Consider the following 13,692-nt stretch of genomic DNA (forward strand, 5'->3'; position numbering starts at 1 on the left):
AAATGGTGAGAAAGAAACTCAACGACAGCGCAAGGAAGATGGACTCCGTAGAAAATGCCTGGGCCCTACTCAAGGGCACAGTGCACGAAGCACAGAACCTGTGCATCCCCAAGTACAGGAAAGGGTGCAAAAAAATAGAACAAAAAATCCAGTGTGGATAACAAATGCAGTAAAAAAAGCGATAAGTGACAAGAAAGCATCATTCAAAAATGGAAAAAGGACAAAACAGAGGAGAACCAAAAGGGGCATAAAAAACACCAAAAGGAGTGTCACCGAGTGGTTAGGAAAGCAAAAAGAGAATACGAAGAGAGACTGGCGGGGGAAGCAACAAACTTCAAATCATTCTTCAGGTACGTTAAGGGGAAGCAACCAGCAAGGGAGGAAGTGGGACTCTTGGATGATGGGGACAGAAAGGGAGTGGTAAATCTTTGGGACATTGCTGAAACAAGGCTGCCCTGTGAACTTCTAAAAGCTAAGTTACTCAGAATTTCATATTCTGCTCTTTTCACTGGTTTTCAGCATTATATCTGCTTAATTTCTCTTCTCCTCCCTGTTTCTTACTAAAAAAAAATATAAAAAGCACAAAAAAATAAATCCTTCTCTTTCCTCTGTTAAATCTTATTTCCTCTTCCTGCATTTTTGTTTAAAATACTGTGTTTTAGGTGGTATAGAGCCTATATTTCTGGTGCCTGTGGCTCAGGGTGACTAAAGTAGGGAAAATCCTGTTATAAATCCTGTGTTTTAGGGTAGCACTGATAGAACCTGCATTTTTGTTTAAAATACTGTGTTTTAGGTGGTATAGAGCCTATATTTCTGGTTACTTCACAACCAATCAAGTCACTTCACAACCAATCAAGATGACCTTTATTCTATGCAATCACTGTGGTGCTTTAATTCCAAGACATACTATTTGGAGGCTTAAGGCTTGCCCCATCTGTCTTCAACTTGCCAGTATTAAGGAGGAGCTCTGCAAACTTAAACAGGAATTGAATACAATTAAAGCAGTTTCCATCACTCCACAAAATCATACCAACTTACCACCTCTACCTCAAAGAATAAAACAGCCGAGGAATAAATGGGTCACAGTAGGCTCAGGAAGACTGCGACATGTAACACTGAAACATCCACCTTCACTAATATTACCTCTACAGAATTCCTTCGCTCCACTAGTGCACTGCGATACTCAGGAAAACAGAAGGGAGGTGGGACTGGAACCAATGAAGGAAACTCAAGAGAACAAGAGCACCCTAAGTACAAATAAAAAAGCCAAAAACAGAAAACTATTTACTGTTGGGGGATTCCATCATCAGAGGCATTAACCTTGGAACACAGGGCGAGGAGACCAAAATAGCGAAATGTCTTCCAGGATCCTCAGCTACCAGAAGTTCTAGGCAAATACTGACTATAATTAAGGAAGAAACTAAGGATTTTAACACTGATGTTGTTATCCATCTGGGAACAAATGACCTGGCCAACAACTCCACACTTGCAGCACAGAAAGCTTTTCGGGAGCTTGGTGAGGGCGTGAAACCTTTTGTAAAGACTTTAGCTTTTTCTGAAATACTGCCTGCATATGGAAAAGGAGAGCAAAGAGTGAAAAACACAGAGGACTTTAATAGATGGCTCAGAGCCTGGTGTCATCAAGAAGGCTTCAGGTACATAGGAGGATGGGGAAATACATGGAAGGACAAGAAGCTATATTGCACTGATGGGCTACATATTACTACAGCAGGAAAAAGAAACCTTGCAGAAAAATTTAGACAATATTTTTCTAGGCATTTAAACTAGAAGGTGGGGGTGGTGTATGTACGAAGGACAATTATAGAGACCACCCCCGGCAAAAGAAAAGATGTGATAGTAGTAAAGGCTGCAACATAAGCAATATCAGCAACTCATTTCTTAGTATTGCAACGGAAAGTGAAACGACACAAAAATCCATACGAAAAAGGAGATTATCGCTGAAAAATAGCTGGAAAGCGATGACCACAAATGCTCGCAGTCTAAGCAACAAAGTTCATGATCTGCAAGCCCTGATATTAGAGGCAGATCTAGATATTGTTGCTATCACAGAGACATGGTTCAGTGAATCACATGGATGGGATGCAAACATACCGGGATATAATCTTTTTAGGAAGGACAGAGGTGGTCATAAAGGTGGAGGAGTAGCTCTCTATGTAAAGATCAATATCCAAGCGACCGAAATGCAAGGGACCTGGGGAGAGGAAGAAGCGATATGGATTGCTCTGAAAAGAGAAGATGGAACTTCTATCTACGTGGGTATAGTCTACAGACCTCCGACTCAATCGAAGCAAATTGATAAGGATCTGATTGTGGATATCCAAAAGTTTGGAAGGAAAGAGGAGGTTCTGCTTTTGGGAGATTTCAACCTGCCGGATGCGGACTGGAATGTTCCGTCTGCGGAATCGGAAAGAAGTAGGGAGATTGTGGATGCCTTTCAAGAGGCTCTGCTCAGACAAATGGTGACGGAACCCACAAGGGAAAAAGCGATATTGGATCTGGTCCTCACAAATGGAGAGAGTATCTCTAATGTTCGAGTGGGTGCTCACCTGGGTAATAGCAATCATCAAACGGTTTGGTTTGATATAACGGCTAAAGTGGAGAGCGGCCGCACGATACTTAAAGTCCTAGATTTCAAACGTACGGACTTTAATGCAATGGGAAAGTACCTGAAGAAAGAGCTGTTAGGATGGGAGGACATAAGAGAAGTGGAAAGACAGTGGTCTAAGCTGAAAGGAGCGATAAAAATGGCTACGGACCTTTATGTGAAGAAAATCAATAAAAACAAGAGAAAAAGGAAGCCGATATGGTTCTCCAAACTAGTGGCTGAGAAAATAAAGGCGAAAGAGTTGGCGTTCATGAAATATAAAAAAACCCAAGAAGAGGAGAGCAGAAAGGACTACAGGGTGAAACTGAAAGATGCCAAGAGAGAGATGCGTTTGGCGAAGGCACAGGCGGAAGAACAAATGGCTAAAAATGTAAAAAAGGGAGATTAAAATTTTTTCAGATATATTAGTGAAAGGAGGAAGATAAAAAATGGAATTGCTAGGCTAAAAGATGCTGGGAACAAATATGTGGAGAGTGATGACGAGAAAGCAAATGTGCTAAACAAATACTTCTGTTCTGTGTTCACAGAAGAAAATCCTGGAGAAGGACCGAGATTGTCTGGCAAAGTTACACGAGAAAATGGAGTAGATTCTGCACCGTTCACGGAGGAGGGTGTTTATGAGCAACTTGAAAAACTGAAGGTGGACAAAGCGATGGGACTAGACAGGATCCATCCCAGGATACTAAGGGAGCTCAGTGAGGTTCTGGCGAGTCCTATTAAAGACTTGTTCAACAAATCTCTGGAGACGGGAGTGATTCCTGGGGATTGGAGGAGAGCCGATGTGGTCCCTAATCATAAAAGTGGTCACAGGGATGAAGCAGGAAACTACAGGCCGGTGAGCCTCACTTCAGTTGTTGGAAAAATAATGGAAGTGTTCCTGAAAGAAAGGATAGTGTATTTCCTTGAATCTAATGGGTTACAGGATCCGAGGCAACATGGCTTTACAAAAGGTAAATCGTGCCAAACGAACCTGATTGAATTTTTTGATTGGGTGACCAGAGAGCTGGATCGAGGACATATGCTAGATGTAATTTACTTGGATTTCAGCAAAGCCTTTGATACAGTTCCTCATAGGAGGCTGTTGAACAAACTTGAAGGGCTGAAGTTAGGACCCAAAGTGGTGAACTGGGTCAGAAACTGGCTGTCGGACAGACGCCAGAGGGTGGTGGTTAATGGAAGTCGCTCGAAGGAAGGAAAGGTGACTAGTGGAGTCCCTCAGGGTTCGGTGCTGGGGCCAATCCTGTTCAATATGTATGTAAGTGACATTGCTGAAGGGTTAGAAGGAAAAGTGTGCCTTTTTGCAGATGATACCAAGATTTGTAACAGAGTAGACACCGAAGAGGGAGTGGAAAATATGAAAAAGGATCTGCAAAAGTTAGAGGAATGGTCTAATGCCTGGCAACTAAAATTCAATGCAAAGAAATGCAGAATAATGCATTTGGGGATTAATAATAGGAAGGAACCGTATATGCTGGGAGGAGAGAAGCTGATATCTACGGACGGGGAGAGGGACCTTGGGGTGATAGTGTCCGAAGATCTAAAGGCGAAAAAACAGTGTGACAAGGCAGTGGCTGCTGCCAGAAGGATTCTGGGCTGTATAAAGAGAGGCATAGTCAGTAGAAGGAAGAAGGTGTTGATGCCCCTGTACAGGTCATTGGTGAGGCCCCACTTGGAGTATTGTGTTCAGTTTTGGAGACCGTATCTGGCGAAAGACGTAAGAAGACTTGAGGCGGTCCAGAGGAGGGCGACGAAAATGATAGGAGGCTTGCGCCAGAAGACGTATGAGGAGAGACTGGAAGCCCTGAATATGTATACCCTAGAGGAAAGGAGAGACAGGGGAGATATGATTCAGACGTTCAAATACTTAAAGGGTATTAACGTAGAACAAAATCTTTTCCAGAGAAAGGAAAATGGTAAAACCAGAGGACATAATTTGAGGTTGAGGGGTGGTAGATTCAGGGGCAATGTTAGGAAATTCTACTTTATGGAGAGGGTGGTGGATGCCTGGAATGCGCTCCCGAGAGAGGTGGTGGAGAGTAAAACTGTGACTGAGTTCAAAGAAGCGTGGGATGAACACAGAAGATTTAGAATCAGAAAATAATATTAAAGATTGAACTAGGCCAGTTACTGGGCAGACTTGTACGGTCTGTGTCTGTGTATGGCCGTTTGGAGGAGGATGGGCAGGGGAGGGCTTCAATGGCTAGGAGGGTGTAGATGGGTGGAGTAAGTCTTAACAGAGATTTCGGCAGTTGGAACCCAAGCACAGTACCGGGTAAAGCTTTGGATTCTCGCCCAGAAATAGCTAAGAAGAAAAAAAAAAAAATTTTAATTGAATCAGGTTGGGCAGACTGGATGGACCATTCGGGTCTTTATCTGCCGTCATCTACTATGTTACTATGTTACTATGTAAAAGAAGAAAAGGAGATAGCTGACAGGCTAAATAAGTTCTTCACGTCAGTCTTCACAAGGGAGGACACAACCAACATTCCGGAACCTGAGGAGATCGTAAAGGGGGAGCAGGATGAAAATCTGGTCCAACTAGAGGTAAGCAAGGTGGATGTCCTCCGGCAGATAGACAGGCTAAAGAGCGACAAATCGCCAGGTCCGGATGGCATTCACCCAAGGGTACTCAAGGAACTAAGGAACGAAATAGCTGAACCACTTCAACAAATATGCAACCTATCCTTAAAAACTGGAGAGATTCTGGAAGACTGGAAAATAGCAAATGTCACGCCCATCTTCAAGAAAGGCTCAAGGGGAGACCCAGGAAACTACAGGCCGGTGAGCTTGACCTCGGTTCCGGGAAAGATGATGGAAGCACTGATTAAAGACAGCATCTGGGAACACATCGACAACTATGGGCAGCTAAAGTCGAGCCAGCATGGCTTCTGCAAGGGCAGGTCATGCCTCACGAACTTATTATACTTCTTTCAAGTTTCAAATTTATTAGGAATTTATATACTGCCTATCAAGCTTATCTAAGCGGTTTTACAATCAGGTACTCAAGCATTTTCCCTATCTGTCCCGGTGGGCTCACAATTTATCTACCGTACCTGGGGCTTTGGAGGATTAAGCGACTTGCCCAGGGTCACAAGGAGCAGCGTGGGATTTGAACTCACAACCCCATGGTGCAGAGGCTGTAGCTTCAACCACCGCGCCACACATTCCTCCACAATTCTTTGAGGGGGTAACCAGCCAGGTGGATAAAGGGGAATCCATAGATATCATTTACCTTGACTTCCAAAAAGCTTTCAACAAGGTGCCACATGAAAGACTACTAAGGAAGCTATGGAACCACGGGGTTCAAGGGGAGGTCCACCGATGGATCAAAAACTGGTTGGCGGACAGGAAACAGAGGGTTGGAGTAAAGGGCCATTACTCAGACTGGCAATGGGTCACGAGCGGAGTTCCACAGGGGTCGGTGCTGGGACCGCTACTTTTCAACATATTCATTAACGACCTGGAGGCAGGAACAAAATGTGAGGTTATTAAATTTGCGGATGACACCAAACTATATCGCAAGGTAAATAACATGGAGGACTGCGAAGATCTCCCAAAAGATCTGACAACACTGGAAGAATGGGCCAAAAAATGGCAAATGAGTTTCAACATAGGGAAGTGCAAAGTCGTACATATAGGGAAAAAAAACCCGATGTTCACTTACAAAATGGGGGGATCAGCGCTAGGGGTGAGCGACCTTGAAAGAGACCTGGGAGTGATGGTAGACACAACATTGAAGGTGTCGGCACAGTGTGCAACAGCCTCAAGGAAAGCAAACAAAATGTTGGGTATCATTAAGAAGGGTATCACGACCAGAAAGAAGGAAGTCATCCTGACACTGTATCGTGCTATGGTGCGCCCGCACCTGGAGTACTGTGTTCAATTCTGGTCGCCGTACCTCAAGAAGGACATGGAGGTACTTGAAAGAGTTCAAAGAAGAGCAACTAAGCTAATAAAGGGTATGGAGGACCTCTCATATACTGACAGACTGAAAAGGCTAGGGCTTTTCTCCCTGGAAAAGCGGAGACTTAGAGGAGACATGATAGAAACCTTCAAGATCATGAAGGGCATAGAAAAAATAGACAGGGACAGATTTTTCAAATTAAGGGGATCAACAAGTACAAGGGGGCACTCAGAGAAATTGAAAGGGGAGAAGTTTAGAACAAACGCTAGGAAGTTCTTTTTCACACAGAGGGTGGTGGATACATGGAACGCGCTACCGGAGGATGTGATAAACAGGAGCACGCTACAGGGGTTCAAAGAAGCTTTGGATAGGTACTTGGAAGACAAAGGGATTGAGGGGTACAGATAAGAGTAGAGGTATATTATAGGGATGGGATTAGAGGTAAATTAATCAGGGATCACTGTTCAGGCACTAGGCCTGATGGGCCGCCGCGGGAGCAGACCGCTGGGCAGGATGGACCTCTGGTCTGACTCAGTGGGGGCAACTTCTTATGTTCTTATGTTCTTATTAACTGGACGAATGCTCATTTATATATTGGCATATTTAACACACTTATATGTGCATTGAAAAATCCCAAAAATCCAAATCCATCGCCCCTTCAAATCATGTGAATATTGTCAAGTTATATCCCTCTTTTAAAATTTATTTTTTTATTTTTTTAATTAATCTTTATTCATTTTTAAAGCTCACAATAAGTGTAACAAATACAATCATTTATACTTTAATATCACGTAATAAATCTTCAAATTCTAACTCGCATCAAGTAACCTCCCTCCCTTATACCCAACATTATTCATAAGCAAAAGAAATCATAACATATTTCTATCCCCCAACCCACCCTGGACGTGTATGAACAAAATTTAAATATCACTCTTTCTGCATTTGGCATTATGATCACATATTTATGAAACCGTTGCTGGAAATTAGAGGTATTTCACAAACTACTGCAGAAACAAACTATTTGTAACAAACAGCATGCAATGGATATAGACTCTCACCTGAGATCTGGTTCTTTTCTAAGTCGATGGTTTCCAGGGTGCTCACATCCACCAGCTGCTTAGGGAACTCTTGGAAGTTGTTCCTGGACAGATAGATGACTTTTAAGTGCTGAAGATTTGCAGCTTCCTCGGGCAACTGATGAAGGCAATTCCCTGCCAGGTTCAGCTCTACATTAAGATAAAAAGGGAGATTAGGATTCTGACTAGCAACAAAGGGTTGAAAGAACCAGAGAGAAGGTAGTTGAGTAGCGATAATAAGCTAGCTTTTGACTGAGTAAAAATTCTGTGCAGGATAACACATCACATAGATTTTGTGATTGTTCACATATAAACAGCTAAGAATAAATTTGAGTTGCACATTTGGATAAAGATGCTTTGGCTTTAGTCATATGTGAAAACACAGGGCTATGAGTTAGTACTGAAACAAATGTGAAAGAAAGTCTATAAACCAGATATTCACATTTACACAAGCATTATATGCATGTTTAGAAGATAGATAGACAGACAGTCTATGTGTGCACGCACATACATTATGGAGGAATTCTATTAATGGTGCTTGAAAATATCGGCACTGGGCGTTATTCTATTAAGGACGCATGTCCTTTATAACACAATTCTTCAACTGCCGGTATGCGGGGACCGGTGCCAGTCCGCAGAAAATTCCTGCCAGTCTGCGCAGGGCCGGCGAGATGGACGCCGTTAAATTTCCTGTCCCGGTGGTGTTCGCGGAAATCTTCTGTTCCTCCCAGCCTTGGGCGATCAAGACAGGCTGTCGACGTCAGGCATTCCCTTTGTGAATCTCGCCTATACGGAAACAGGAAGTTGAAACAAAATAGGCGGGACTCAGAGAGGGAATGCACAACGTCAGAAGCCTGTCTTGATCGCTGCCTCTGCCGAGTCGCCGAAGAGGGCCCCGGGGAAGGTGCAGGTAGAAGGGAGATGGTCAGCGTGTGGATTGGGGCCATCAGCAGCATCTGTGCTGAGTCTGCCCACGTGCAGGATGTGGCAGGTAGGGGCCTCCGGCTCGTCTTGGGCCGCAGGGCCTGCGGTGCAAAGCTGTTTTTGCCGGCTTGGGGGGGTCGCGAATGTGCAGGGCACAGCAGGAGTAAGATCATGGGGAGCCTTCAACAGTTGCTGTCTCCTCTCCTAGTAGCTCTGTACTTACCAGGGCAGTGATCACTTCGGCAACTTCCCCTTTCCTCAGCGGCGGCAACAGACGCAAGGCTGCCTAAGGAAATCATTGCTGCAGGCAAGTACTGAGAGCTGCTGGAAGGAGAGGAAGCCACTGTTGGAGGCTGGGAAGCTGCTGGATAAAGGGAGAGCTGCTACTGCATCTGGAGGGAGGTAGAAGGAGAGATGCTGCTGGAAGGAGAAGAGGGAAAGGGATGGGAAGGGAGCTACTGTTGGATAGGGGGGAGGAGGGAAGGGAGAAGGAAAAAAGGAAGGAAATAGCTGGCAGGGAGATTAGAGGAGGGAAAGGGGAGAGACAGGAATGAGAAAGTAGAGAAAGATTGATGCTGGAAAGGGGGTCAGCAGAGAAATGAGAGAGGGATAAAGATGCTAGATCTGGTGTAGGAGAGATAAAAATGAAGAAAGCAGTGAAGCTGAAATGAATAATGTAAAGGAGAGAGGAGGCACAGGCTGGATGGAAAGGGGAGAGGGGCATAGAAAGAAGTCAGATACATATGGAAGGGGGAGAGGCCAGACAGTGGATGGAACGGGCAGACGCTGGAAGGAAAAGAGTGGAAAGAAGATGAAAGCAGAGACCACAAAAGGTAGAAAAAAATCATTTTATTTCTATTTTGTCATTACAATATATCAGATTTGAAATATATATCCTGCTAGAGACATAACTGGGGACTATCATGTGTGACTGCAGAATTCTGTTAGCATGATATTTCTGTGTAGCATTCTGTAATAATTTGGCTTGTTCAGTTTTCTTGATAGTAGAGGGGATATATGTGAAGGGGAGGGGAGACAGGGGTTTTGTTGGTCCTTGCTCTGAATATTTATATTTATAAAATGACAATTGTACAGAATATTGTTTCTTTTTATACTTTAATAAAATACGTTCAATATAAAATCATAACTGAGGCTTGTGCAGAAGGGATCAGATGGTTTGTGGGGACCGAGCTTGCGGAGACGGGGCGGAAATGTGTTTTTTTATTTCGGTCTTAGTAGTTTGCCGGTCCACAAAATAATTCTTTTATTTCTGCCGGTCCACGGGTGTAAAAAGGTTGAAGAACACTGCTTTATGGAATAGCACTTAGACCCAGATTCTATAAACAGTGCCTGAAGTTAAGCATCAGATCAGTGTGCCTAGTCGATCTAGGTGCCTAACTTAATTATTTAATTATGCTTAATTGGTACCATTAACTGAAAAGAACCATTAGCTGAAAAATTAATTAGCTGATAAGCACCTAACTTGGTACACTTCAAGGTAGGCTTGATGGACCATTGGTCTGACCCAGTAAAGCTATTCTTATGTTCTAATGATTTTGATGATATATATTTATTTGTGTGTTTTTATTGTGTATGTGAATTGTAAGCTACCCATAATGATAGATCAAGTTTATTTGAGATTTGATACAACCACTCTTTTCATAGATTACAACGCGATGAATAATTAAAAAAAAAATAGGAGAGACTAACAACTTTTAGGGGGACCACAGACGTACTTTCGACGAGAGGGAGGAACTACAACTTGGTATAGGAAAGATAACAAAAAAGGGATAAAACAGAAGGGTATTTGATTGATCAATGCTTGCCTGCTTCGAATGGAAGTGTTGAATGGACTCCAAAATCAAATGAATTAAAAGCATCCCTGTATAGGTAGCTTTTTAACTTTGATTTGAACTTTTCGAGGATTTTTTCTTCCCTTCCCAGGGCCAGTAATAGGTTCCAGATTTGGGGAGCAGTAACTGAGAAAAGTGTGTTTCACCTAGTGTTTATAGTTTGTAGGGATGGAATTACAAATAGATTTTTATCCTTGGATCGTAAGGAACGGAAGGGATTATACAGGATAATGACTGTCTAGGAATAGCAGAGCTTTCAACAGTATGACATTAAATGCAATTAATGCCTGTTTATAGGTAATTCTGTGGTTGATAGGGAGCCAAAGCGCATTCTTTAATAAAGTTGTGACGTGATCCAATTTCCTTTTTCCTGTGATAATTTTTATTGCAGTATTTTGTATTATTTGTAATCTTCTAATTTCCTTTTGTGCGATGCCTTTGTAAAGTGGTGTTGTAAAGTGGTGTTGATATTATAAGCGAATGTATTAAAATGTTCAAGGAAGAAGCGTCTAAAAAATTGATCAAAGATCTAATCATATAGAACCTGTGGAAACAGCTTTTGACAACAGAATTAATTTGGTCGTGATAGTTTAATTTGTTATCTAAGATTATGCTGAGAATTTTTATTTTGTCGACGGACTGGATCGAAGAATTGTTGATGCAAATTGCGAGTGGACTCTTGAGTCCTTCTTTCCACGGGATGATTTCGTTTTTGTGAGGTTCAGAGATAACATATTTTCTTGAAGCCAATGCTTTATTTTGGAGAGCTTTTGGTTAATGTTATATATCTCCTCATCAGATTCAGAGTTAACTGGATGAGGCAGTTGAAAATCATCAGCGTAGGCGAAAACTGAGAACCCAATAGATTGGCACAGGTGAAGTGTGATAGAAATTTTTTAAATAAATAAATATGAAAAACTTTTTTAAGTTTATATCTTGGAAACGTGTCCCTTAAATTTCACTTTTTTGGGCAGTTCACACTTGGAATCTCTGGTTTGTATCAGAGGCAATGGAGAATAAAAATGACTTGCCCAGCTTTCTTGGTTCTCAATCCACTGATGTAGAGCTGCCAAGTTACCCTGCTCCAGGAGGGAAACCATTTGGCCAGTTCTGTTTTTGAATTTATATCCCAAGTTAAGTGTTCTATTTTTAGTCTCTGATACCACCAATTGAAATCAGCACTTCAGGTCCTATAATGTACCTAGATAGGATTGCAGAAATCCAGACCTGGTTCAGAATTTTCCTTCTGGAACTATGTAACTTAGTAGCTCTCCAGCTCTAACCATTAAGCCTCTCCATTCAAAACATGTGCTTGCATAGTCCTCATGCTTACTCACAAACTATTACTGCTATCATACCCACAGCTATGTTCTGCACTTTTCGCTGCTACTTCTGGAAAGGTGAAATGGGGATGGGGTCCCTGGAAGGTTGGCCAAAGGCCCAATATAGGGCTAATCCAGCCCTTTTCTACTCTGCATGGACAGCTATATGGCCATTTTATAAAATGGATGTTCCTATGCTGCCATGCAGACATTCTTGATGTCCGAACGACTTCACATTCAAATGAGTTTTGTGGAAGTCTGCCGTAATCCCATCTGATAGTCATTGGAAAAGTGACTGACACATGTGCAGAGCTGGAAGGGAAGCCCCGAAGCAGCCTCTCAGCTGTTTGGAGCAGGAAGACTTTTTTCTTTTTCTTTTTTTTAATCTGTACAGATGGGCAGTTAATTGGGAAGCCTGTATCCTCAGGACAGTCCTCAGTACCAGTTGATAGATATTGGGCTGATTTTCCCAAAGTGACATGGGAAGAATTGAATATGTTTAGGAAGTATGTACATTCATCTAGTATTCTGGGCTGTTGCCCATTGTATTTATTAAAAGAGGCCTCAGTTCAATTTCATGCTTAATTGTTGAGATGGGTGCAATGGACATTTGCTTTGGGATCCGTCCTGGAAGATTTGAGAGAAATAATAATTACACCAGTACTAAAGAATTCCAAAGAGTTGAGGACATTACCAACTAACTAGAGACTTGTAGCCTCAATCTCTATCTATGTGAAGATTATGGAGAGGTTGGTGGAACTTATTTGGCTAAGTATTTAGAGGATGATATGATCCTATATGCTAGTCAAGTGGAATTCAGGTTGAATCAAAGTACAGAGACATTATTGAGATCCTTGGTGGATATTGTTATGCAATGGTTAAGTGAGGGAAAGAAAGCATTAATTTTGCAGTTCAATTTATTTTCTGCATTCAACCTAGTAGATCATGATACTCTCTTGCAGACTGCAGATGCTATTGTAGCAACAGGCCAGGTTTATAATTGGTTTCAGAGATTTTTTTTTAAAAAGCAGATACAGTATATAGGTTAAAGTACAAGATTTGTCATCTTGTGGGGTTCCTCAAGGGTTCACACACTCCCCCATGTTATTTAGCTTATATTGTCTTAGAGGATCAAGGGGTGGTTTTATTCAGCTATGCAGATGACATTACCCTCCTAATCTCAATTGACCGCACTGTTGAAGACATTTGTAGGGTTTTGAGAAAGAGTTTTGATGTGATGGAGGAATTGATGTCATCATATAAGCTGATACTTACAGTAACTCCAATAAAACAAATGTATTACTGGTGGAGAGTGATATTAAACTCTCCACAAATGTTATTAAGATAAGAGATGTGGAGTGCCCCCTAGTATCCTCTTTATGGCTTTTGGAGGTATGGGTGGATAGATTTTGCTCTTTGGGCATACAGGTTGCCAAAGTGGTTCAAAGATCTCTTATGCTAATGTAAAATTTGCACTATGTTCATAAATATTTTAAACAAACTCAATTTTGTTTGTTAGTTACAGTTTTGATTTTAGGGACACTGGATTATTGTAATATTTTATATTTGTCTTGATCAGGGGACTTAAAACAACTACAGCCAATCCAAAATACAGCTCTGTGGCTGATTTTTTCTCTAACAAAATTTGATCATATTTCAGATTAATATATGAGACTGCACTGGCTTCCAATTCGAGCACGGGTGACTTTAAATTCTGTTGTAACTCATATGCTTTTTAAACTGTTCTGTGGTGTAGCACCTTTATATTTGATCTCTAGATTTAAATGGCTGGAAAATACACATTCTCACAGAAGTCATGGGTTATTTTGCTACCTGACTATTAAAGGGCAGAAAAGAATGAAATTATTAGAGAATTTATAAATCTAACAGGCAGCTAGATTGGATGAGGAAGTCTTGGGGTTGTTATGTGCTGCTTTTACTTATAAGCATTTTTGGAGTGAATACTTTCCCCCTCTTTTATCAAGCT

The 13,692-nt window shown here is 41.9% G+C and overlaps 1 protein-coding gene across 6 annotated transcripts in view; it reads right to left on the reverse strand.

Moving 5' to 3' along the window:
- LRRC20 (leucine rich repeat containing 20) overlaps positions 1-13,692 on the reverse strand; it is a 368,748-nt gene that overhangs the window by 250,528 nt on the left and 104,528 nt on the right. For all 6 annotated transcript variants that reach the window (XM_033941821.1, XM_033941816.1, XM_033941820.1 and 3 more), the window contains one exon: positions 7,589-7,756. In XM_033941821.1, coding sequence (XP_033797712.1) covers positions 7,589-7,756 — 168 coding nt within the window. The remainder of the gene's footprint in view (positions 1-7,588; positions 7,757-13,692) is intronic.

This window comes from Geotrypetes seraphini, chromosome 4 (genome assembly GCF_902459505.1).
Source record: "Geotrypetes seraphini chromosome 4, aGeoSer1.1, whole genome shotgun sequence".
Lineage (NCBI taxonomy): Eukaryota > Metazoa > Chordata > Amphibia > Gymnophiona > Dermophiidae > Geotrypetes > Geotrypetes seraphini.